The sequence below is a fragment of the Schistocerca serialis genome, chromosome 11, assembly GCF_023864345.2.
Source record: "Schistocerca serialis cubense isolate TAMUIC-IGC-003099 chromosome 11, iqSchSeri2.2, whole genome shotgun sequence".
Classification (NCBI taxonomy): domain Eukaryota; kingdom Metazoa; phylum Arthropoda; class Insecta; order Orthoptera; family Acrididae; genus Schistocerca; species Schistocerca serialis.
Genome location: NC_064648.1, coordinates 175,110,497 through 175,137,897, shown reverse-complemented (window position 1 = coordinate 175,137,897; position 27,401 = coordinate 175,110,497). Strand labels below are relative to the sequence as shown.

The 27,401-nt window shown below is 45.5% G+C and overlaps 1 protein-coding gene across 1 annotated transcript in view; it reads right to left on the bottom strand.

Moving 5' to 3' along the window:
• The window catches only part of LOC126426609 (uncharacterized), a 445,650-nt gene that overhangs the window by 58,136 nt on the left and 360,113 nt on the right, over positions 1-27,401 (bottom strand). The window contains exon 3 of the mRNA XM_050088501.1: positions 5,230-5,291. Coding sequence (XP_049944458.1) covers positions 5,230-5,263 — 34 coding nt within the window. The 5' untranslated portion in view covers positions 5,264-5,291. The remainder of the gene's footprint in view (positions 1-5,229; positions 5,292-27,401) is intronic.

Below are 27,401 nucleotides of genomic sequence, written 5' to 3'. Positions count from 1 at the left end.
AGCTGTTAAGGTACGCACTTGGTACAGTTCATGTTTACTGGACAGGCCGGCCGAAGTGGCCGTGCGGTTAAAGGCGCTGCAGTCTGGAACCGCAAGACCGCTACGGTCGCAGGTTCGAATCCTGCCTCGGACATGGATGTTTGTGATGTCCTTAGGTTAGTTAGGTTTAAGTAGTTCTAAGTTCTAGGGGACTAATGACCTCAGCAGTTGAGTCCCATAGTGCTCAGAGCCATTTGAACCATTTTTTTTTTTTTACTGGACAGTTTTCCCTTCTTTTGGTCTATACTATCAGCTCCTCAAATATGGAAAGCAGCGAACGTGCAGTAGAAGAGAATTGTTACACAGTATCGAAGTTGCACCACAGATGATATTGACCGCCCTTGGCGTCATTACGTTGAAATCAACATCTCGACTATGTGACGAGCGGCCGCAGGCGAGCTCTTGGAAATTAATGATGTGAAAGGAAGTAACATTTCAGAGGAAGACTTCTGCTACAAGGGGAGGCCGCCAATTGTGAAATTCAGATTGGATTCATACTTCGCATATTAAAAGCTCATGGCCAGAGATGTAATGTGGCAAAGCACCAAGATGCACTTCTCAGCCGTTGTCGAGAAAATCGACAGTTAAAATAAACCGTTGCGGTGAAATACTCTCTACGATTAATAATTTTTGACAGCGTCGTGGCGCAGCGGTAAGCGCTCGGGTTTGTAATCCGAAGGTCGCCGGATCGAATCTCGCACCATGCAAACTTGTTTTTTTTAGTATTTGTTTTTTGTAATTCAAATGTCTACACACACACACACACACACACACACACACACACACACACACACACACACACACACATATAATTCCCGGCAATCTGTTGCAACAATTATGCATATAATAAGTTGTTGAAGGTCGTTTGTCGTGGAAAAACTGGCGACTTCGAACATCATTATGTTTTCCGCAAACAAAGTTCTATTTCACAAATGTTATTAATTGTCTTCATAAGGTTAACCACGTATAGTTAACGGAAGGCGTAGAAACGATATTCCGAAACGAATACGTATAGCGTAAGTCAAACCTTCGAATTAGAATAGAGACCCCACGAAGACAAATTTGCTGCGGCAGGTATGAAATATAAACTCCGTTACTCGCTCGTTACACTTGAAGGACAGATGTTGAATGGGCCGAAACGAGCCGCCGCATAACAGCGTAGTTGCCTGCTAACTTCGAAAGAAGGTAGATGCGGTCCCTAGCGCAACTTATATCGTCGAAAATCAGTGCGGACGGGAGAGCTTTGGTACACCCTGTTAAACAAACGGAAAAATGGAGGCGGTACAATTGGAGAGTGATCCGCCTTCACCAACATGCATAAGCAATTCATTAATATATATATATATATATATATATATATATATATATATTTGAATTACAAAAAACTAATAATAAAAAAAATGGCATGGCGCGAGATTCGATCCGGCGACCTTCGGATTACGAACCCGAGCGCTTACCGCTGCGCCACGGCGCTGTAGATAATTGTTAGTCGTAGAGAGTATTTCACCGCAACGGTTTCTTTTAACTGTTGATTTTCTCGACAACGGCTGAGAAGTGCATCTTGGTGCTTTGCCACATAACGCCTCTGGCCATGAGCTTTTAATATGCGCAGTATGAATCGAATCTGAATCTCACAATTGGCGGCCTCCCCTTGTCAGTGAAGTTACAGGCTGGAGCTAAGGACAGGTACCGTCACAAAGCGGATGTCAATCGTCTCCTGTTTGAGAGAGTATATTTGTGTCTAAATAACACAAATACATATCTGTAACCGTAAAATACGTTTCTTCTCAATGCTGAAATGCTTTGAATAACGACCATTCTCGAGACGACACCATGTTAGTATGTAACAACAGTTTTATGTATAATCAGGGTTTTCTAACATATTATGCTTCTTATCTTGACATTGGTACTGAGAATGGTACGATAGCAATTGTGAAAAGTGTGCTGTTTTTAGCACTACATGTACTATAAAATACTATAAAACCAGGAAAGCAATCAACAAATTGCAATACTATACGTACGTGGGCCGTTTGAAAAGTGCGTGCAAAGTCCGAGACATGGCACCACCGGCGCGTATCGAGGTCATGTTTAGTTAGTAGCATCTTTGGAAAGAACGCACACCAAGTTTCAGCCATACTGGTCTATTTCTTTGTGTTTGGCATCCCTGTGAATCTAGGAAGTGCAGAGATTGTCAAAAAATGTACGAAAAAGAATTTCGTGTGCTGATTAAACATTACTTAATGAAAGGCAAAACGCATCAGAAGACTAAAGGGAACCTAGATAAACATTACGGTGACTCTGCACCTTCGATTAGACCAGTTCATAAGTGGTTTCAAAATTTTCGGAGTGGCCATATGGGCACAAATGATGCTGAACGTTCAACCCTCCAGAAATCATTGATGAAATACATGATACGGTGGTGGATGACAGAAGAGTTAAGGTGCGTGATATTGCTAGTGCTGTAGGCATCTCGAATGAACAGGTACATAATATTTTGCATAAACATTTGGACATGAGAAAGCTATCCGCAAGATGGGTTCCGCGATTGCTCACGCTTGACAAAAAACGGAATCGTGTGAAGTGTTGCAAGGACGGTTTGCAGCTGTTCAGGAAGAATGTGCAGGACTTTAAGCGTCGTTTCGACGCTGTGGATGAAACATGGATACATTACTATACTGCTGAGACCAAACAACAATCTAAACAATGGGATGCCAAGGAAGAATCTGCATCAAAAAAGGCGGAAAGGTAATGGCGATTGTGTTTTGGGATTCGGAAGGGATAATCTTCATACACTATCTGGAAAAGGGTAAAACTATTACTGCTGCATATTATTGTTTGTTATTGGACCGTTTGAAAAATGAGCTGCAAGAAAAACGCCCGAGATTGGACCGGAAAAAAAGCCGTTTTCCATCACGACAACGCACCAGCACACACCTCAGCAGTTGTGGTCGCAAAATTATTGGAAACAGGATTCCAACTCGTTTCACATTCCCCCCCCCCCCCCCCCCCCCCCCCTATTCTCCACACTTGGGTCCGTCAGACTACTATTTGTTCCCCAGTTTGAAGAAATGGCTGGCGGGACAAAGATTTTATTCAAACGAGGAGGTGATTGCAGAAACTAACAGCTATTTTGCAGACTTGGGCGACTCGTATTATTCGGAGGGGATCAACACATTAGAACAGCGTTGAAGAGTGTATAAGTATGAAAGGAGACTATGTCGAAAAATAAAAAAGGTTTGCCCGAAACACGTAAGTAGTTTTTATTTTTGCACGGACTTTTCAAACGCCCCACGTCCTGACAACCACAATAAAAATACTTATACCGTCCTGTAGTGTGACATGCCTTACAGCTTCTGTGTCATCGGGCGCGCTGACTAGTGGCGTCGTGTCGATTTCCGTGTAAAATCGCAGAATACGAGAAAGACAGCCACATAGCAACGAGTTGATTACGACACTGGAGCAGTGAGAAGTTTAACCCAAGGCTCGCTGATGGAAGTGAGGCAGGAGAATGTTGTTAATAGTGACCCTAAAGGACTAGCAGCGCGAAGGACTGATCTGATACGGTGCGGCTGGTCCCGGCGGGGGTTCCAGTCCTCGCATGGGTGTGTGTGTGTGTGTGTGTGTGTGTGTGTGTGTGTGTGTGTGTGTGTGTGTGTGTGTGTGTGGGCGCGCGCGTGTCCTTACGATAATTTAGGTTAAGTAGTGTGTAAGCTTAGGCACTAACAAGGGGAGGCCGCCAATTGTGAAATTCAGATTCAATTCATACTGCGCATGATAAAAGCTCATGGCCAGAGGTGTAATGTGGCAAAGCACCAAGATGCACTTCTCAGCCGTTGTCGAGAAAATCGACAGTTAAAATAAACCGTTGCGGTGAAATACTCTCAATGATTAATAATTATCGACAGCGTCGTGACGCAGCGGTAAGCTCTCGGGTTCGTAATCCGAAGGTCGCCGGATCGAATCTCGCGCCATGCAATTTTTTTTAGTATTTGTTTTTTGTTATTCAAATGTGTCTACACACACACACACACACACACACACACACACACACACACACACACACACACTATATATATATATATATAATTCGCGGCAATCAGTTGCAACAATTATGCATATAATAAGTTGTTGAAAGTCGTTTGTCGTGGAAAAACTGGCGACTTCCATCATAATTATGTTTTCCGCAAACAAAGTTGTATTTCACAAATGTTATTAATTGTCTTCATAATGTTAACCACGTATAGTTAACGGAAGACGTAGAAACGATATTCCGAAACGAATACGTATAGCGTAAGTCAAACGTTCGAATTAGTATAGAGACCCCAGGAACACAAATTTGCTGTGGCAGGTATGAAATATAAACTCCGTTACTCGCTCGTTACACTTGAAGGACAGATGTTGAATGGGCCGAAACGAGCCGCCGCATAACAGCGTAGTTGCCTGCTAAATTCGAAAGAAGGTAGATGCGGTCCCTAGCGCAACTTATATCGTCGAAAATCAGTGCGGACGGGAGAGCTTTGGTACACCCTGTTAAAAAAAACGGAAAAATGGAGGCGGTACAATTGGAGAGCGATCCGCCTTCACCAACATGCGTAAGCAATTCATTAATATATATATATTTGAATTACAAAAAACTAATAATAAAAAAAATTGAATGGCGCGAGATTCGATCCGGCGACGTTCGGATTACGAACCCGAGCGCTTACCGCTGCGCCACGACGCTGCGTAGATTTTTTAATCGCTGAGAGTATTTCACCGCAACGGTTTATTTTAACTGTCGATTTTCTCGACAACGGCTGAGAAGTGCATCTTGGTGCTTTGCCACATTACACCTCTGGCCACGAGCTTTTATTATGCGCAGTATGAATCGAATCTGAATTTAACAATTGGCGGCCTCCCCTTGTAAGTCCCATAAGACATCACACACTTTTTTTTTTAACTGATACGGGCTCCGGCAATAAACGTTTCTAGCCGCGTCCGCGGAGCAGTATGTCGCGTAATTAGCCACGCGCGCCGCATACCGCCAAAGGGTCGTGGGTTCTGGCCGCTGCTAACAGAGGCGGCGACGCGGAAGCTGCAGGGCGCGAACGAAAGCAGCGTTTCCACTGCTGTTTGCGAGGAGATGTTGTCAGTTAAAAGTCTTTGCGTAGTGTTCTCATCAAGGTAATACAAGTGGAGAGAGAGACTCACCCGTGTCGCTCTTGTTGGACACCCCGTCCCTCATGGCAGGCCATCACACATGGCGGGGACACCTGCAACACACAACACACACTGACACCGCTGCTCACACTACACTGCTTTACATTATAACGCGTTTAAAATTAGTTGCGACTCTTGACAGTCAGTACGCAGGGACGCGCGTGGGCTACGCAGTTGCCGGCGTGCGCTGGACGAGGAACCTGTGGAACCCGCTTCGCCCGACTGCGGCAACAGCAGCCTGTGCAGGCCGGTCCGCCTGCCATCTTTCCCAGACCACTTCAGCCCCTCGGTGGGCGCGCCTTTCACATTTCCACGAGTGGGCGCGTTGCGGCTTTTGCAGCGCAATTGCTTTCACATTGTTAACCTAAGGAAAAATAATAATCCTATCAGTAATAAATAGGTAAAATGCACCAATTTCTTTTTCCGTTAATATCAGCACTTGCTTTTGGACCTGGCAAAACTTTTAGGATGTTCTTGGCCTTGGTTTTAGGAGAAGAAGGAAGGGATCCACTTATCCAAAAAGTTTCTTTATCTTTTCCTACGTAAAATCGGTAATCCTCTGTTTGTTGTCTCCCCTCTTCAGCCAGGTGGCCACCTGTTTCATCTGTCGATTGTTCGGAGTCACTGCTGTGGTTTTCTCCTTCAGTAATTTCCTCTTCCGACTCAGATTCACACGAACCTGACAATTCTTGTAATTCTTCTTGTGACAATTCTCGCAGTACTTTCTCATAGTCTTCAGCACGTACAGTTAGACAGTGCCTCTCTAATGCCTTCTTTTTCTCCATTTCCACGCTTCTATGAGACCTAATGAAACACGTGTTTCTGTGAAAGTACTATATTGTAGCAAATCAATATCCAAGACAAAGTAATGAAAATTGCATATGGGAACTTTGATCAGATTCGAACGTTCATTGTATACTAATATAAAAGGAAGATTGCCTTGAGGCGAAAGAAAAAGACAAGTATAGAAAATACTTCCGTCACAAGGCGTGTAGCGACAGACACACCGCAAACTCAACATTCACGTTTCAAACAAGAATAGCTGCCAAACTGCTGAACGCATGAATAGGCGCAAATGCAGTAAGTGGTGACATCCGTTGAGAACAACAAATACGTATCCGGACGTGGACGCAACTGAAACCCTATCTGTGATACTAACAGAAAACTAAATCTTGCGGCTATATGCCGCAGGCGCGCCCAGCGAAGGGTTAAGGAACCTGTTCGGGAATAAACTCCGATTCTCGCGCATCTTGTAGCTTTATTCGTGTGCTTCGTGATGAACTGACCGTCGTTTCGTTAATGATCACAGTTATCGCGATATTTCGATATTACAGAAACTACTGCACGAAATTCTGAGGCCGTGTCCTACGTGAGCGACAGAATCGAGCAACAGCTTCAGGCGGAAAAACACCACCGCAGGTGTAGTTCCGGAAGTGTCCTGCGTGAGCGACGTCTGTGTCGCTGCCTGTCTCCCGCTGCAGCTGGCCAAGTTTGGATTCAGACGCGTTTGAGTGTCGTCGGTGCAGCACGCGGCGCCACACAGAGAGCGACAGCCACACACGTGTCTTCTCGGCAAAGCAGTGGAGCGGATGCGACGGCACGTGTGAATTACTTAACATACGATTTCAAGAAAACCATTCGGTCACAAAATTTGATTCTTCCGCAACCTACAGCTTAATATCCTTAAATAATAAAGGTCAGAATTTATTTTCGTTACTCGTCATAGTTACTGTGCTGCACGAAATTGAGTACATGGCTGCAAGAAATTTTTAACAATTTGCAGAGGTAAATTCACATTGTGTACCTTTCCGTATAGTTCATTTAAAGCAGGGGCGGGCAAACGTTGCACGCGGCTCGTGAGCGCACAGCGCTGCACGTGTGCTGCTCGCGTGCGGGCGTCGACCGGGGCTGTGGCGACAGCCGGCAGGTTGCGGCAGTGCAGTGCCGGGCTAAGCTGCGGACGTTGATGCGAAGCGACCACTATGTAGTGAACGTTGTATTTCAAGAAACGGAGAAGTGGAGATTTGCTACCTTTTAAAAAGTAATGGGAGAATCATTTTTTATTTGTGCAAAAACGTGAAAATTCGAACTGTTTAATATGTGGCAGTATTCTCGCTGGTCAATGGGAGTTTAGTATTGAAGGCCATTATAATAAATTTCACAAGGACGAGTACAATTTATTGTCGGATTCTCAGCGAATAGGGAATTGACTGAGCTTAAGAAGAGCGATCTGACGATACCAGATGAATCTGTCGTAGTTGGCCGGCCGGAGTGGCCGAGCGGTTCTAGGCACTACAGTCTGGAACCGCGCGACCGCTATGGTCGCAGGTTCGAATCCTGCCTCGGGCATGGATGTGTGTGATGTCCTTAGGTTAGTTAGGTTTAAGTAGTTCTAAGTTCTTGGGGGCTGATGACCACAGCAGTTAAGTCCCATAGTGCTCAGAGCCATTTGAATTTGTCGTAGTTGCTGTTGTCACGAGAGATCTGCGACTTTCTCTCGTCATGTCTCTCATCTAACTGATTTAAAATTTTATGGAGCACTGTTTTCAAGTTTTCAGGACGACAACAATAATAGCCCAGCGGTATGTGCAACTAATAAGACTGCCCTTAATATAGCGAGAGCTGGAAAACCATTTGCTGAATTAATAAGTCTCGGTTAAGAGCAAACATGAGTGATGAAAATTTACGTAACTGTTTGTGTTTGTCTGTATGTAGAAATTTTGTTCCAGATATTAAACGTATTGTAAACTCTACCTGTGATAATTAAATAAAACGTATCGTAGGTAATAGATACTCTTTCAAACCATGATTTCTGTCAAGCACTCCTACTAACCTTATTCATTCACTCAATAAAGCAAGCTAGGAAACAAAACGCATTACAGGGGAAGGAGCGGACAGAGGGTATGGTGGGGATGGGAGAGAAGCGGGTGGCCAGCTTGCCCCTGTGTGCACGCAGAACACCTGTTAACTGCACACGTGCAAGTGCACCGCACACGTGCAGGATTCCTGCCCGCCCCTCATTTAAGGCCATACATTATTGCATATTAAATGTAATCAATATATCTAAATTGCATTTAAATTTGCGATCGGAATGATGTCTCACTTCACTCTTGACACATTGGTCGCTATATCCGCGGACGGGTCGGGTCGCTCGCGGCGCGTCCGAACCTTTCCTGCTCATCGGCAATCAAGTAGTCGTAAAAATCGTCGCATTTCATTTCATAAAAGGTTCAAGATACGGAAACGACGAACTTTGGAAATGACAGCACGCAGAAAGGAGTATGCGACACACTCCATACGTTTTTGTAAACGCGTGAGCACAGCGAAAACAAGACTCCCTATACGAGATGCATTCAAGTTCTAAGGCCTCCGATTTTTTTTGTAATTAACTACTCACCCGAAATCGATGAAACTGGCGTTACTTCTCGACGTAATCGCCCTGCAGACGTACAAATTTTTCGCAACGCTGACGCCACGATTCCATGACAGCGGCGAAGGCTTCTTTAGGAGCCTGTTTTGACCACTGGAAAATCGCTGAGGCAATAGCAGCACGGCTGGTGAATGTGCGGCCACGGAGAGTGTCTTTCGTTGTTGGAAAAAGCCAAAAGTCACTAGGAGCCAGGTCAGGTGAGTAGGGAGCACGAGGAATCACTTCAAAGTTGTTATCACGAAGAAACTGTTGCGTAACGATAGCTCGATGTGCGGGTGCGTTGTCTCGGTGAAACAGCACACGCGCAGCCCTTCCCCGACGTTTTTGTTGCAGTGCAGGAAGGAATTTGTTCTTCAAAACATTTTGGTAGGATGCAACTGTTACCGTAGTGCCCTTTGGAACGCAATGGGTAAGGATTACGCCCTCGCTGTCCCAGAACATGGACACCATCATTTTTTCAGCACTGGCGGTTACCCGAAATTGTTTTCGTGGCGGTGAATCTGTGTGCTTCCATTGAGCTGACTGGTGCTTTGTTTCTGGATTGAAAAATGGCATCCACGTCTCATCCATTGCCACAACCGACGAAAAGAAAGTCCCATTCGTGCTGTCGTTGCGCGTCAACATTGCTCGGCAACGTGCCACACGGGCAGCCGTGTGGCCGTCCGTCAGCATTCGTGGCACCCACCTGGATGACACTTTTCGCATTTTCAGGTCGTCGTGCAGGATTGTGTGCACAGAACCCACAGAAATGCCAACTCTGGAAGCGATCTGTTCGACAGTCATTCGGCGATCCCCCAAAGCAATTCTCTCCACTTTCTCGATCGTGTCGTCAGACCGGCTTGTGCGAGCCCGAGTTTGTTTCGGTTTGTTGTCACACGATGTTCTGCCTTCATTGAACTGTCGCACCCACGAACGCACTTTCGACACATACGTAACTCCATCACCACGTGTCTCCTTCAACTGTCGATGAATTTCAATTGGTTTCACACCACGCAAATTCAGAAAACGAATGATTGCACGCTGTTCAAGTAAGGGAAACGTCGCCATTTTAAGTATTTAAAACAGTTCTCATTCTCGCCGCTGGTGGTAAAATTCCATCTGCCGTACAGTGCTGCCATCTCTGGGACGTATTGACAATGAACGCGGCCTCATTTTAAAACAATGCGTATGTTTCTATCTCTTTCCAGTCCGGAGAAAAAAAAACGGAGGCCTTAAAACTTGAATGCACCTCGTAACTTACACCATGAGGTTTTGTGCAAATTTTCATACCCAAACAAAGGGAGAGAAACAGGTAAACGGGGTGTCAAGGTGACCAGAATAAGGTCTCGTTTGGCCTGTTAAAATAACTGCTTGAAAGTAATCACGGTAATGAACGAAAGCTTAATTGATAAGCTGAGCAAAAATCGAAATATTTCACGAAAAGCCGCTTTAAATGAAGTGTCAAAAATGTCACCTGTTCAAGACGTAGCAGATGTTGCAGATAAACAGATACACTGGTGCGGTATTTAAATGTCAAAAAGGCTTCCTTCGAATCAAGTACGTCAGGAAGGCAAACGAGGAGTCAGCAATATCGTGCTTTCTGAATAAAACTTGAAATTCAAAAATGGTAGTAATCAGTCCAATATTTTATGAAATGGTTTGTGTAAAAGCAATGAGTAGATCAGAGAAAGGTTCTACGTGCCTTTGAATGATGCTCGAAATCATGAACAGAAAATGAGGTGTACCAAACTTTTCCCTAATATTTTTTATCTCGTGCTTTTACACAACTCATTACAGAAAACGTTTGACTTTCTTTCAAAAATTTTGGAAGCTTTGCTTTTACAGACTATTTAGAGTAATTGAAACGCTTGGCCTTAACACTGACTGCTGATGAATTACGTTCGCAACATCAAACATCTGTAAAATTTCATGGTTCATTGCAATTTATTAGGAATTAAATGTGTGTGATATACTGCGATAGGAGTGAAGATCAAGTTCTTTGGCAAGACGTCAAAAACATACTTAACGAAAAAATGGCTCTGAGCACTATGAGACTCAACTGCTGAGGTCATTAGTCCCCTAGAACTTAGAACTACTTAAACCTAACTAACCTAAGGACATCACAAACATCCATGCCCGAGGCAGGATTCGAACCTGCGACCGTAGCGGTCTTGCGGTTCCAGACTGCAGCGTCTTTAAGCGCACGGCCACTTCGGCCGGCCCATACTTAACGATGCAGTGTAAACAAGTGTAAACAGTGTACATGAAACTTACTATACAGAATCGTAACTGAGTCAGTAAAAATATATAAGAACAATCTGTCATCCAACCCAGGACCTTTATCTAACATGCAATCACGAACTGTATGCGCTACCCCTACACCACAGCTAACAATTGTTCGCTTATGTTAATCTGCGTCTTTATGTTTGTATTTAGTGTAGTTAGAAATGTAATAGTCATCCTCCGCATTTATTGGCTGTTAACAGTTATTCATCATGTAAAAAAAAATATTCGTACTGAATTTATTGATCAGATAGTCGAATGCTCCTCTGCTCACTCACGTGTATTCGAAGAACTTGCCTGGTGATCTTCGATAGTTGACGATACTTGTGAAATTCTCCTCGGAGATTACTCCCTTTGTAAATTTCATGCATAGCATTCCTTTTGACTTTATTTTCTTAAGTAAACCTAGTTCTGTAGCCTTACTCTCCAGTTACAGTATTCTACAGGTTAGGGACGCCGTTTTACAGAACCAGCTTGCGGCGGCGCGGTTCCTTCCGTCCCTTTACGACGAACCTGCACCTACCTGTGAACACTGTCTCACCAGATCAGCAGCAGGAAAGCCGAGTGAAACCTACTGTGCTTCGACGTGAACCAGGCTGCAATTAAAGTCACTAATCTACGTTTCGGGAGAAAGTTTTCACACAAATGAAAGGTTGGAAATTTTGTGCTTAATTAATATATTCTGAAACTTAGGTGAACAAGTATCACTGCCAAGCCCGTGTTAGTCTTAACACAGTCACTCACAATCCCTTGCACTCACGTTAGCAAGTTTATGGTGTTGCATTTCCCGGAAACGTAACAGCTACAAAAATACTGATTATTTTTGATTGAGAATGCTCGCCAAATATTAAGTCTCTCGGTACCAAATGCAGTCACAGTTTTTTAGCCACCGACCTGCTCAATACGCCACGCGGAATTTGTCTTTTCTCGTCACAAAATTCACTTAAAAATTCCGAAATATCTACACGCCCATCGGAATAATTATGCCCTCACTTTACCACACTTTTGATGTATGAAACACTGCTAGAGCGGGCAACTTATCGTTTCCATAGGAACTACTACTACTACTACTACTACTACTACACACGTCCGAACTGTTTCATGGCTAGGCTCCGACTCCTCCCTAGAATACTCTTACGTCTTCTCTACCAGCAGAGAAAGGCGCGCGAAGAATACTGGTTTACCATTGGTTAGTTTACTCAACAGCCAATAGCGAAACAACTCTCTCCCGCGTCAGTCCGCGCTTTTCGTCAATAACCAATGGCAAAATAGTAAACCTAACGACTGCACTTTTTACCGACGTAATTATCTAATATGCTGAAGTTTTGCTTATGCATAAAGTTACTTACTATTGTTATTTATACCTGAATTAACTTCCCCTTTACCATAAACTTACTTTACCAATGTATTCTACAAAAATCCCCTTTGTCCATATCCATACTTCATCGAAATGTTCCCTCACTAAATCCTACTACGTAATTCGTTAAACAATTATCTTCATATTAACCCTAAACCACACTCACGCATCATTCATACTGCTAAAACACATGTACAACATTTTACATACACAAAAAGAAATAACAACACATTATGAAAATACTAGAACAGTTAATGAAAAACATTCTATTACTTTAGTGCACTCTAGTGGGCACAATCGAAACTAAAATCACAGTCCCCTATCCAATGCTGTCCTCTATCGGCTGATACATAAATTACGTGCGGGTCCAGTCTCGCGTCACCATCTGTCACTCTCCAGCTCTGAAACACACCTCCCACTTAACCGCCTCCAAGGCAGGATCGGTATACGGCGCTACGCCTCAAGCTGGTCGGCTCTAAGCAGCCATCTTGTAGCGCGACATGGCCGCTCGCACGCAGGACTCCCAAGGTTTTCGCCCGATGGTGCTGCATGTCGCTGGAGTGTCACGTAACCAGAAGTCTCTCACGTAGGAATGGTCGTATAGTTTGTATTGAAAAATACGGGTCGCTACGAATTTGCGTTCGGTGCGTGTTAGGTCATATGTAACTGCGTATGGAACTTAGATAAAATATTGAATTATTCTTTAAACTTGGCAGGATATCGCTATCTCTCTCCAGTGTGGAGACAATGGAATGTATGTAAAGGGCTCCCTCACGAACGCACGCGTATGTGAAAAAGCCAGAATAAAATATTCATGAATCCTTCAAATCACGTAAGGGTCTGAGATACCGAAACAAGCTTTTGGCAAATGATGGGACACAAAGAGAAGAGTATTTTCCCATGCGAGTGATACAGGAAACTCCATATCTAACGCATTATTCGAGCAACTATAGTTTTTTTTTGGATGAAATAATGTGACATTTAAGAATCATTTTAATACTGAAACGGGCTTTCTCTTATGTATTCACCTGTCTTGCCCTCACTTGTTACTTTAATAACGCACTGTTTTGGGACAATTTCAACTGCATTACAAAGGTACTGAGATGAATATTTGTAAATTCGGATGCGCTTGGACATAGCGCAACAGAATTTACGTATAACTCAAAAACTTGTCACAATTATTCACGAATACATGTCTCCTCAGCCACATTACTTTTCACGTAGGCTCATACACTCTCAGTCGGATTTAAATGAGCAGGATACGGAGGAGGCAAGATTAAAGTATGCTCTCTAGCGTGAGCCACTTCGTCGAGCTGGCAGCGTGGAGTTTTTGACTTGTACAGAAGTTCTATTAACTCCGCCTTACACGACATACGTTCAGCTTTATCTAACGGAACATTTCTTTGTACCCGGAGCAAAATATTCGCTTTCCTCCATGCATCAATCGAGCTTCACCCGTCACATCGAAGAGGTATGGCGCATTGTCCATTGCTATTGTCGAAGTCGGAGGAATACTAGGCAGCACAACATTGTCTTTCACAACCGGTGATCGTGTTCTTGGACGAGCACTTTTATACAGAATTTCGCGTCCAAACGTGCTGCACTGATTTTATTAATGCGACGCCAACACAAAACACTAGTCCAATACCGGATTATTGCAGATCACTGCAGCACCAGAAAATACCACATTAACAATATTTAGCATACTGACGCCCCCGTCAGCAACTGTGATAGACTAATATTTTGAAAAATCAGCCTCAGTTGCACAAATTTTCTGGCTGCCTCCGCTGCTGTTACGCCTTCTATTGAACTCGAATTGAAGGATATGTCGCAAATGTTCCGATCTCTCCACTTGGCAATACACTTTCTAGTACCAACAGCTCCACTGAGTATCGCCAAATGACGATATGGTAAAATTTAACCTCGGCAAATACACCACTGGCCATTAAAATTGCTACATCAAGAAGAAATGCAGATGATAAAAGGGTATTCATTGGACAAATATGTTATACTAGAAATGACATGTGATTACATTTTCATGCAATTTGCGTGCATAGATCCTGAGAAATCACTACCCGGAACAACCACCTCTGGCCGTAATAACGGCCTCGATACGCCTGGCCATTGAGTCAAACAGAGCTCGGATGGCGTGTACAGGTACAGCTGCCCGTGCAGCTTCAACACGATACCACAGTTCATCGAGAGTAGTGACTGGCGTATTGTGACGAACTAGTTGCTCGGCCACCATTGACGAGACGTTTTCAATTGGTGAGAGATCTGGAGAATGTGCTGGCCAGGGCAGCAGTCGAACATTTTCTGTATCCAGAAAGGCCCGTACAGGACCTGCACCCTGCGGTCGTGCATTATCCTGCTGAAATGTAGGGTTTCGCAGGGATCGAATGAAGTGTAGAGCCACGGGTCGTAACACATCTGAAATGTAACGTCCACTGTTCAAAGTGCCGTCAATGCGAACGAGAGGTGACCGAGACTTGTAACCAATATGGCGAAGACGAATACACGCTTCCAATGTGCACTCACCGCGATGTCGCAAAACACGGATGCGATCATATAACTGCTTAACGTGTTTGTGGCGTAACGTAATAGTTAGCCTATTAACCTGACATGTAAAAGGTTCTGGGTTCAAAACTCGTTAACTCCATGGAATTTGTTTTTAATCTAATGGAGTGTTTGATTATACTTTTAATTAATGAAATGGTTTAAGTGTAAACAGCACCTGCATTCATCCGAAAAAATGGCGTTTTGCCATTCGTACAACATCGCAGGCGCTCCTGTGTGCGATGCAGCGACAAGGGTAACCGCAGCCACGGTCCCCGAGTTCATAGTCCGTGCAGCCGCAAACTTCGTCGAACTGTTCGTGCAGATGGTTGCCGTCTTGCAAACGTCCCCATCTGTTGACTCAGGGATCGAGACGTGGCTGCACGATCCGTTACAGCCGTGCGGATAAGATGCCTGTCATCTCGACTGCTAGTGATACGAGGCCGTTGGGATCCAGCACGGCGTTCCGTATTACCCTCCTGAACACACCGATTCCGTATTGTGCCAACAGTCATTGGATGTCGACCGACGCGAGCAGCAATGTCGCGATACGATAAACCGCAATCGCGATAGGCTACAATCCGACCTTTATCAAAGTCGGAAACGTGATGGTACGCATTTCTCCTCCTTACACGAGGCATCACAACAACGTTTCACCAGGCAACGCCGGTCAACTGCTGTTTGTGTATGAGAAATCGGTTGGAAGGTTTGCTCGTGTCAGTAGTTGTAGGTGTCGCCACCGGCGCCAACCTTGTGTGAATGCTCTGAAAAGCTAATCATTTGCATATCACAGCATCTTCTTCCTGTCGGTTAAATTTCACGTCTGTAGCACGTCATCTCCGTGGTGTAGCAATTCTAATGGCCAGTAGAGTATCAACAGTGAACTACGAACAAAAAAAAAATTGATAAATAATCCCACAGCAACCCGAATACCAACATGCAAAACAAAAAAGCTACGATCTTATGCACCGATCTAATATTAATCGCCGCTTGCGCAATTTGTCGGGTATGAGCAATGCAGAAGTCGACGACATGCGCCAGATTTCCACCTCGTGGCCAAAATTGGAATTATTTTTTCCAGTGTAAATCTGTTCCGCATTAACGCATTAAATTATCTACCAAGTTTCTCTACCATATGATTATTACACCTCAATGTTACTCATAATCCGTCTTGATTGCAAAAATGTTTACTCACATGACCGGTATCAGTTGCTCTAGAACCATCCTCAGATCGGCAATTTCGGTTACAGCAGTAGCCCGTCCACACACACAGCAACCTTCACATGCTGCGTCACATCCGAAACCGGTCATGTGAATAAACATTTTTGCAATCAAGACGGATTATACGTAGCACTGTATAACCAGTGATTGCGTTATTCCTTCAGACATTATGTCTCTTTTTGCTTCGAATGGTCGTTCCTGTCGTATCGATGAATACTAACCATTCCTCTTGGGACAACCTGTATAGCATTCAAAGGTGCGTACTCCGTACTGCGAGAATCGAACGGGCAATCACACTGTGGAGTTACAGTTGACTGTTTTAAATACTCAAGTTTACTTAGCGTGATTCGAAAGTCGCCGAAGAAGACTTTACTTGCGTTTTCCGAGTGGTACGTAGCAGTGCTTCAGGAAATAGTTGTCCAGGTGATCGGCCCTCGTAGGCGCAGCGCACGCCTGGCTGGATAGGCCGCACCGCACGACCCGCACTCTTTGCAGAGTTGCCTGCCTCCCAGACGCCTCTCCGATTACAGGACAACTAGGCGCAGTTTACACTGGGCCGAGTATAAGCTAACACGAGCGAACGCGCATTCGCAGACAATTTGACAGCGTTCGACTACCGATAGCTCGTATTGTGAGGACAAGCGTTTACACCGGAGGGAACGAACACGAGATAACCAGCACAGCCTACGAACGCTGTGTTATTGTTTTCTGCCGCTGATAGTCACCGTGCAGGATACAACAGGACACGCTTCCCAAGTGGACTTTTGTTGACGAACTAATCAAAATGGAGTAGGAAAACAACAATTCACTTGTCTGTATTTACGTGTAATCGTCATATGCGTGCAGCTATAGTCCAATTAAAATTACTTGATAGTTGACGTCTGTTACTTGCCGCTACGGTGTTGCCACATCGCCTGCCGGTCAGCCGTCGGTAATAGGCGACACAGAAAACACGGCGGGTCACTCCACAATGCTGTTAATGTCTAACGCGGAGCAATGTTGGAAGCGGCCGGCGCGAGGTATGAAGGGAATTCGAGATGCGCCATCGAGAGCTGACAGTGACTGAACTGCGGCAGTCGACAAGTTCTGTAGTTCTGAATATAAACTCGCCACCGTGAGCTTCCACTGTCGCAGGCATACGTTCAATCAGGTGCTGGAAGGTTTCTTGGGGAATGGCAGCCCATTCTTCACGGAGTGCTGCACTGAGCCACACACCGTCAGGCGGGTTGCGGAGTACGAATGCAGATGTAGATGAGCCCTGGCACGAAGTCGGCGTTCCAAAACATCCCAAAGATGTTCTATAGGGTTCAGGTTAGGACGCTGTGCCGGCCAATCCATTATAGGGATGTTATTGTCGTGTAACCACTCCGCCACAGGCCGTGCATTATGAACAGCAGCTCGAACGTGTTGAAAGATGCAATCGCCATCCCCGAATTGCCCTTCAAAAGTAGGAAGCGAAAAGGTGCTTAAAACATCAATGTAGGCCCGTGCTGTGATAGTGCCACGCAAAACAACAAGGGGAGCAAGCCCCCTCCATGAGAAACACGACCACACCATAACACAACCGCCTCCGAATTTTACTGTCGGCACGGCCCTCGTAGCTATCAGGGCAGACATTGTCATCCCACGTAAACGATTTATATTTACCATCAGAACCTCTGGCATAATATAAACACATTAGCAGTGCAATTACGTATACCACGAACGTAAGCAAGCAGAATGATAAGGTCTCTCGAACATTTTTAATTTTAATTACAATAACATACATATTCGCATTTGTTGGCTTTCAATTAAATTCCTGGCTAATAAAATTGAATACAAAACTTATTCACTGTACTTTCTGATGATACGTGCATCTGATGAATTTGTCTTCTTTGTACGTCCAAAGTTCGACCTCTGAGTGGCCCCAATGTTTGACTCGTCATATTTTTTTTCTGCTTCAGCATTTGTGCTGTAGACTTCCTGGATCCCACAATCTCCTTGATATCTGTCTTCTATTCGAATGACCCCGTCGTTCACGCAACTCGTGTCAAAAACAGAACTAGACGAGAACGACCGTTTCGTGTAGTGGGAGCGTAGAAGCGGTGGGGACGCGAACTTTCTTTGATGGTCCGCTGAAAGAGCGAGAACTAGTGCAACGGAAGCATCTCTCTCTCTCTCTCTCTCTCTCTCTCTCTCTCTCACTCTCTCTCTCACGCCTGCCGTTTGCAACAGAGAGGTAGCATGTGGAGTGGCGACGCTGCAAAGTGTTCGCCGTCCCTGCCCGCGCAGAACATCTCCTCAGTTGCACCTCGCGAATGAGGCAGGAGCTGGCCGGAGTGGCCGAGCGGTTCTAGGCGCTTCAGTCCGGAACCGCGCTGCTGCTATGGTCGCAGCTTCGAATCCTGCCTCGGGCATGAATGTGTGTGATGTCCTTAGGTTAGTTGGGTTTAAGTAGTTCTAAATTCTAGGGGACTGATGACCTCAGACGTTAAGTCCCATAGTACTCACAAGGGAACCTCCCCATCGCACCCCCCTCAGGTTTAGTTATAATTTGGCACAGTGGACAGGCCTTGAAAAACTGAACACAGATCAATCGAGAAAACAGGAAGAAGTTGTGTGGAACTATGAAAAAATAAGCAAAATATACTAACTGAGTAGTCCATGGGCAACATAGGAAATAGATGTGAGCACAGACGCGCCGTGGTCCCGTGGTTAGCGTGAACAGCTGCGGAGCGAGAGGTCCTTGGTTCAAGTCTTCCCTCGACTGATAATTTTACTTTCTTTATTTTCGCAAAGTTATGATCTGTCCGTTCGTTCATTGACGTCTCTGTTCACTGTAATAAGTTTAGTGTCTGTGTTTTGCGACCGCACCGCAAAACCGTGCGATTAGTAGACGAAAGGACGTGCCTCTCCAATGGGAACCGAAAACATTTGATCGCAAGGTCATAGGTCAACTGATTCCTCCGCAGGAAAACACGTCTGATTATTCTATACGAAAATGGTGACGGCATGTGCGTCACATGACAGGAATATGTTGTCGACCCACCTAACTTGCACACTTGGCGAATGGGTGAAAAGATTCTTCTACCTTGCCCGATTTAGGTTTTCTTGTGGATGTGATAATCACTTCCAAAAAATTGATGAAAACATAAGAGTGTGTTGCATTCATTTGTTGAAGTTTATGTGACAGTTTCACAGTCGAACAGTTTTCTCTGTGCTCTGTCAAAACATATGTTTTTAAGGTTTTCAAATTTTTCCGTGTGTAGACCGTCAAATCCTGCATATGTCCAAGCAAATCTGAACATGTCCTGGAATTTTGCACAGCGAAGTTGATTATGTGTGAGTGCCTGAACTCTGATAATTGTCTGAAAATAAAAAAATTTTCACCGGAGGGAAGACTTGAACCAAGGACCTCTCGTTCCGCAGCTGCTGACGCTAACCACGGCACCACGGCGCTCTTGTGCTCACATCGTCCTTGATGTTGCTTATATTTCCTATTGACTGCTTAGTTTGTATATTTTGCTTATTTTTTCCTAGTTCCACACAATTTCTTCCTGTTTTCTGTGCCAACTTATAACTGAATCTGAGGGGGGTGCGATGGGGAGGTTCCCTTGTCAGAGCCATTTTTGAACCCGTGAAAGTCTGTTAACAGAGTTTCAAGAACCGGTTTTAAAACATGACTTTAGGTGTATATTACGACCCGCTACGTATCGCTGCCGTCGGGACGGTAAGGATGCGATAAGAGTGATCACTAGACGCACGGAGCCATGCAGACAGTCACCGTTCCTGCGCCCCGTACCCGATGGGAACGGAGGGGCCCTCCAATACGAGGGGCAGTCGAAAAGTTTCTAGTGCGAGGCACTTACCGTAATGTCTCGGCACAAACAGCACCACGTACTTTCGTGGTGACGCTTTGTTAGTATGCAAGTCAAACTCGGCGGCTCCAGCTTCGTTAGTTTTGCCGCTAGGATGCGTTCTATGCGGTAATGAAAGCAAAATGGCAAATACCGAGAGAATCGAGAACCGAGCTGTGACAGAATATCTTCATTTGAAGAGAATGACACCCGAGGAAATTGCAGAGGTACACTTTGGGACAGTGCTCCGTCTTATGCGAGTGTGGAAAACCGGGTGTACGACTTCAAACGTGGAAGGACGAGTGTGGAAGACGCGCCAAGGAGCGGAAGTCCACTCACCGTTGCCACTGACGAAGCAGTGACTGCAAGTCACCATACGATGTTGCTGGATCGCACATTCGAACCACATTTGGAATCTGCCACGGGCGTGCTCATGACATTGTTGTGGATATTTTGGGAATGGGAAAAATTTTCATCCCGCTGCGTCCCGAAGGTCTCGAATGCAGATCAGGCCCGCCAATCTGAAGCGGATGAAGACGGCTTTCTTGCAAGGTATGCCACAATGGAGGAAACGTGGTTTCACCACTTTGATCCTGAGACAAAAGAAGTAACAACGGAAACATCCTTCATCCGCTACCCCCAAAAAAAAATTCGAGCTGCAAAAATCAGTCGCTAAGATGATGGTGTCGGTCTCCTGGAATGCAGAAGGTGTATTTATAGTGGTTTACTTGCAAAAAGGCGTAACTATCGATCAGTGCATCATACTATTGCACCACCGTTCGAGAGAAGAGATAAAGAAAAGAAAAAGGTGCGGAAAATTGGCGCTGTAGTGGGACGAAATTGAAGCGTCACCCATCCACCAGTGTCAGCCCAGTTTGCAGGTGAATATAAGTTTAATTTAGTTTTGTTTATGTAATTTTTGGAATATTTGTGAATTGTCTAAAGTTTTGTATTTATTTTTTTATGTTTCATGTACGGAGAGGGCGGCGCAACGAACGGAGACAGCATCTTCGTTGCCGGGACCGGAGAGAAAATTGCTGGCCACTATACGTCGCGGGTCGACAGCCAAAGAGCAACAGAAGATCCTGAAACCGAGTTGTTGCGTCGTGCTTCTAAAAATTACAGAATTGAGAATTTGTAATGTTTTGTACAACAATGATATCATAGGAAGTTTAATCTTATTGAAAATGTTAGTTTTGTCTTGTAAAGGCTCAGGTTCACGTCTGTATGTAGGAAGATGATAGACTAGTGGATGTTACTTAAGTTGAAATACGTGTTCCGAGGATTTATTTATGAAGAATTATGTGAATGAATTAATAATATATTTGACAAGATTATTGGATTTTGACAGCGTTCACCGCGACTTTGAATCTCAAAAAGTTTATTCAATGTGGTTCAATTATCGATTAAATCAGATAACGTGTACCAATATAATTTCTGAGGAGAAACAAACGACGTCTAAAATTGAAAAAGTTTACGCAAACCAGTTGGCCCGAGTGACGTAATTCTGTGCATACGACTCAAATGATGTTTTACAGTTTCGTTCAAGAACCATTCTGAGACAATTTAAAAAGAATATAAATAATTTTGAAGTGGGTTGTAACTGACATAGGTGACGAAGTCTACACATGGTCATATGTCGAAAGAAAATCATTTATAAGAAACTTACATCGTTACACTACAGCGCGCGCAGTTTTTTGCATGAGGACAACGCACCGTCGGAACACTGGAAACTGTACGCGACTGCGGGTTAGAATTGCGACGTCATCCGCCATGTTCTCCAGATTTGGGTCCATCACATTTTCTTCTTTTCCCAAAAAAGTAAAAAAAAAAGACTTGAAAGAACGACGATCTGACAACGATGATGCAGTGATCGATGCTGCGAAGGCTTGGTTCGACTCGAAATCCAAGACCTATTTTGTGAATGAAACTTCGTGGCAGATTAAAACTGTGTGTCGGACCGGCACTCGAACTCGGGACCTTTGCCTTTCGCGGGCAAGTGCTCTACCAACTGAGCTACCCAAGCACGAATCACGCCCCGTCCTCACGGCCTTACTTCTGCCAGTACCTCGTCTCCTACCTTCCAAACTTTACAGAAGCTCTCCTGTGAACCTTGCAGAACTAGCACTCTTGAAAGAACGGATATAGCGGAGACTTGGCTTAGCCACAGCCTGGGGGATGTTTCCAGAATGAGATTTTCACTCTGCAGCGGAGTGTGCGCTGATATGAAACTTCCTGGCAGATTAAAACTGTGTGCCGGGCCGAGACTCGAACTCGGGAGCTTTGCCTTTCGCAGGCAAGTGCTCTACCATCTGAGCTACCGAAGCACGACTCACGCCCCGTACTCACAGCTTTACTGCTGCCAGTACCTCGTCTCCTACCTTCCAAACTTTACAGAAGCTCTCCTGTGAACCTTGCAGAACTAGCACTCTTGAAAGAAAGGATATTGCGGAGACATGGCTTACCCACATCCTGGGGCTGCAGAGTGAAAATCTCATTCTGGAAACATCCCCCAGGCTGTGGCTAAGCCAAGTCTCCGCAATATCCTCTTTATCAGGAGTGCTAGTTCTGCAAGGTTCGGAGGAGAAATTCTGTAAAGTTAGGAAGGTAGGAAACGAGATACTGGCAGGAGGAAAGCTATGAGGACGGGGCGTGAGTCGTGCTTGGGTAGCTCAATGGTAGATCACTTGTCCGCGAAAGGCAAAGGTCCCGAGTTCGAGTCTCAGTCCGGCACACAGTTTTAATCTGCCAGGAAGTTTGATATCAGCGTACAGTCCGCTGTAGAGTGAAAATCTCATTCTGGTATTATTTGAATGGTTTGCAGAAGTTACCCGACCGTGCCCCCAAATCCATTATTGTACACGAGTATTGTATTGAAAAATAAACTGGTATTACGAAATTTCAGTCATTCTTTATTTGTTAGGCTAGAAACTTTTCGACATCCCTCCCCCGTAACTGGAACAGTGGGACGTACCCTCGTGCCGTGCACTTTGCAGAGTGGAGGCCGGTGCCCGGCGTCCAGCAGCAGCCTCCAGCCTCCTGGAGGCTCCAGGCGGGCCGCGTCGATGGGTCGATAGCGCGGGCGAGCAGGCACAGCCACAGCCACGCCCCGGCAGCGCCGCATCGCCGCCCACCCCTGCCCTGCCTCACCGGCCGCAGACGCACTAGGCCCTCACCGCCACACACCTCTTCCCACTGCAGCCCACTGCTCCACGGTAGGAAACTCGCCAGCCTGGGTCTCACATGAAATGTGCGTACTACACTCTTTCAATCTCTACATGGGATTGACAAGACTGCGTAAATACCCCCCGCCCCCCCACCCCACACACACACACAAACACACACCGGCGCGCACACGCTATACATTATCATGTCTAATAACGTATAGGAAAAGCGTCGCGATTCAAAACGGCTCCCAGACGTCTCAAACTAGATAAATACACTGAAGAGCCAAAGGAACAAGTACACCTGCCTAATATGGTGTAAGGCCTCCGCGAGCACGCTAAACTGCCGCAACACGACGTGGCATGCTCGACTAATGTCTGAAGCAGTGCTGGAGGGAACAGACACCGTGAATCCGGCAGGGCTGTCCATAAATACGTAAGAGTACGAGGCGGGCAGATCTCTTCTGAACAGCACGTTGCAAGGCATCCGAGATATGCTCAATAATATTCATATCTCGGGAGTTTGGTGGCCAGCGGAAGTGTTTGAACTCAGAAGAGTGTTCCTGGAGCCACTCTGTAGCAATTCTGGACGTGTGGGGTGCCGCACTGACCTGCCGGAATTGCCCGTGTCCGTCGGAATCCACAGTGGACACGAATGGATGCAGGTGATCAGACAGGATGCTTACGTACGTGTCACCTGTCACAGTCGTATCTAGATGTATCAGGAGTGCCATGTCAGTCCACCTGCACACGCCCCACACCATTACAGAGCCTCCACCAGCTTGAGCAGTCCCCTGCTGACATGCAGGGTCCAAGGATTCGTGACGTTGTCTCCATACCTGTACACGTCCATCCGCTCGATACAATTTGAAACGAGACTCCTCCGACCACGCAACATGTTTCCAGTCACCAACAGTCCAAAGTCGGTGTTGACGGGCCGAGGCAGGCGAGGCGAGGCGTAAAGCTTTGCGTCGTGCAGTCATCGAGAGTACACGAGTGGGCATTCAGCTCCGAAAGCCCATATCGATGATGTCTCGTTGAATGGTTCGCATGCTGACACCTGTTGATGGCCCAGCACTGAAATGTGCAGCCGGCCATCTGTAGTGTGTCGTGACCATATGTCAATCAATGGAGCTACAGTCAATTTATGAAATCGCTTCAATCATTTGTAATAGCGCTGTAATTATTCTATCTGACCTCCCCTCGCATCCACACAAGATTACTGTGGCGCACGAGCGTACTGCGAGAGACGAAGGAGCGGGGACTGCAGTTTGCAAGGTGGGCAACCGAGAGGGGCGAGGGACTGTGATACCCAACACACGGCTTTCTGACGAAGCGTATTTTTATGTGAACGCTGTTTTGAAGAAACAGGTTCGATTTTGGCCACGTCTCGAACCTCCGCGAATAATCCACACACAGACACCTCTGGGAAGAAAGTGTGCGTGTGGGTGGAGTCATCTGTCCGTTCTTGTTCGATGCTGCAGTAACCGGTGGATGCTATTTACAGGTGGTGGCCTCGTGTCACCCATTGCAGACTGAATGGTTCATGCAAGATGGATCACACGCCCCGATACTGCCAACGTTGTGCTCGATTTCCTGCACGAAAGACTTGGCCTTGTCGGAGAGATTTCCAGAACGTTATGCAAGAGGAAGAATGTGGCCGTCCCACAACCCCGGACATTAATCCGTGGGGGTCCCTTAAAGGGAACGTGCACTACCACAGAAAACCGGAACATGCGGTGCAACTTAGGGCCACCACTGTGGAGTTACGCCGCGCCACTCCAGAAGACTTGCGTCGCAGACTCGTCAGAAATGCACGTATGCCACTTGAAGAAGTTGTCTTCGTTGATCCATTATGGATCATGGGTCGACGGCTCGCATGAACTTCTTGATGCAATAATTTACCAACAGCCGCATGTATTGTAGAAATTTATTTTATTTTATGAACTTCTACGTGCTACCAGTTTTGGCATACATTGATGCCATGTTCAGGCCCCACTCGTCTCGGCGATTTTACGACTATGACGAGAGGGGCCTGAAGATGGCATCAATGTTATGCCGAAACTGGTAGTACACAGAAGATCATAAAATAAATTTCTGCAACACATACGGCTGTTGGTAAATTATTGCATCAAGAAGTTATACAAGTTGTAGCCCAAAGCGGCAGTCATATTCACCATGTAATTCATTAGGTTGTATTTCTGAGCTGTATTGTTTCCAAAAATTCTTCAAATGGCTCTGAACACTATGGGACTTAACATCGGAGGTCATCAGTCCCCTAGAACTATTTAAACCTAACTAACCTAAGGACATCACACACATCCACGCGCGAGGCAGGATTCGAACCTGCGACCGTAGCGATCCCGCGGTTCACGACTGAAGCGCCTAAAACCGTCGGCCACATCGCCCGGCCTGTACTGTTTACTTCTACATCAATAAATTGCGAATCTTGTCAACAACAAATGTGTTATTCGTGAAACAAATCAGGTGATTTATCTTGCGCCATCCTCTAACAGAAAATCAGCAGTACCTGGCAGACTTCTGTTATTCTTTATGTTCTTTCGTAATAAATAAATTCTCGACATGTAACATAAATAAATTACGTAAGCTTTTTTTATGATGCGTGTACTTTCCTTTTAAAGAGCAACTTACGTAATGTACTGTTTTATAATGCTCATAAATCCTCCACTTGGCAAAACTGGCAATGATATGGACAGTTACCAATAAAAAGAAATTTTTTTTGCGTTTTTAAATCACGTATAAAGGACGCGCGCATGAAGCTCTAGGAATGTACTGCGTACGCCACCTATGCGCATGCATACTCCCGGTCTTTCAGTTAGCGTGCAACGCATTTTATGTACAGTACACATACCGTACGTCGATCTACGCATATTTATTTCAAAGTACGCTGTATCAGATAGAATCCAAACAATTTTTGAATTTCATATTCGTAAACTGATTTTTCTTTTCCTGGGTAGATTCGCTCATGATTAAAAAATATGCGTTAGACAGAAAATAAAATAAATTATGATAAATTGCGAGTGTAAAAATTCTCGTAGGAGCATGTCCACCGCTCTTGACTGTAGTTCTTATAAACTAAAACACAATCTACAAGCCGGCCGGTGTGACCGAGCTGTTGTAGGCGCCACAGTCTGGAACCGCGCGACCGCTACAGTCGCGGTCGCAGGTTCGAATCCTGCCTCGGGCACGGATTTGTGTGATGTCCTTAGCTTAGTTAGGTTTAAGTAGTTCTAAGTTCTAGGGGACTGATGACCTCAGAAGTTAAGTCCCATAGTGCTCAGCGCCATTTGAACCTGGTTTTTTTTTTTTTTGTTTTTTTTGTTTTGAGAGCGCTCATCCGTTTCACGTACTTCGGACAGAGGGACTGGCGGACTTATTCCGGGTGCAAATTTGAATGGGCGCAGTTGACGAGCCACCCGCTCGACACGCGAACGCATCAGCAAGTGGCCCCGACACGTGGTACAGTGGGAAGTACACTCCGCCACGCTCTCCACAGCGGCACGTGCAGAGTACGTGTAGGAACCACTCGCTGGGGCAGCCGGCCGTCCGCCTGGACTGCTCACGTCGCGCCATTCAGTAAACACCAGCAGCGGCAGCAGCAGAAGCCGGTATCCGACCTCCACTGAGTGCAGCCCACACGTGGCAACCCAGCGCTGAGTCAGCGCAACAGAGTCCGCTTCGCTGGGCAGTGTGAGTGTGTATGTGTGTGACAGACGTTTGCTCATATCACACACACACACACACACACACACACACACACACACACAAAAAACCCGTTCATCTGTGGTAGTGGGTGCTTCTCAGTTGAAACTAAAGTTAAAAACAGTATGTATACGCCTATACGCCTCCGTAGAAATACCGGAACACGTGAGGCAATACTCACCCCACGACGTATCTTAGAAGAAAGATTACGGAAAGGTAAGCCTGTGTTTCTAGCATTTGTAGACTTAGAGAAAGCTTTTGACAATGTTGACTGGAATACTCTCTTTCAAATTCTGAAGGTGGCAGGGGTCAAATACAGGGAGCGAAAGGCTATTTACAGTTTGTACAGAAACCAGATGGCAGTTATAAGAGTCGAGGGGCATGAAAGGGAAGCAGTGGTTGGGAAGCGAGTGAGACACGGTTGTAGCCTCTCCCTGATGTTATTCAATCTGTATATTGAGCAAGCAGTGAAGGAAACAAAAGAAAAGTTCGGAGAAGAAATAAAAACGTTGAGGTTCGCCGATGACATTGTTATTCTGTCAGAGACAGCAAAGGACTTGGAAGAGCAGTTGAACGGAATGGACAGTGTCTTGAAAGGAGGGTATAAGATGAAC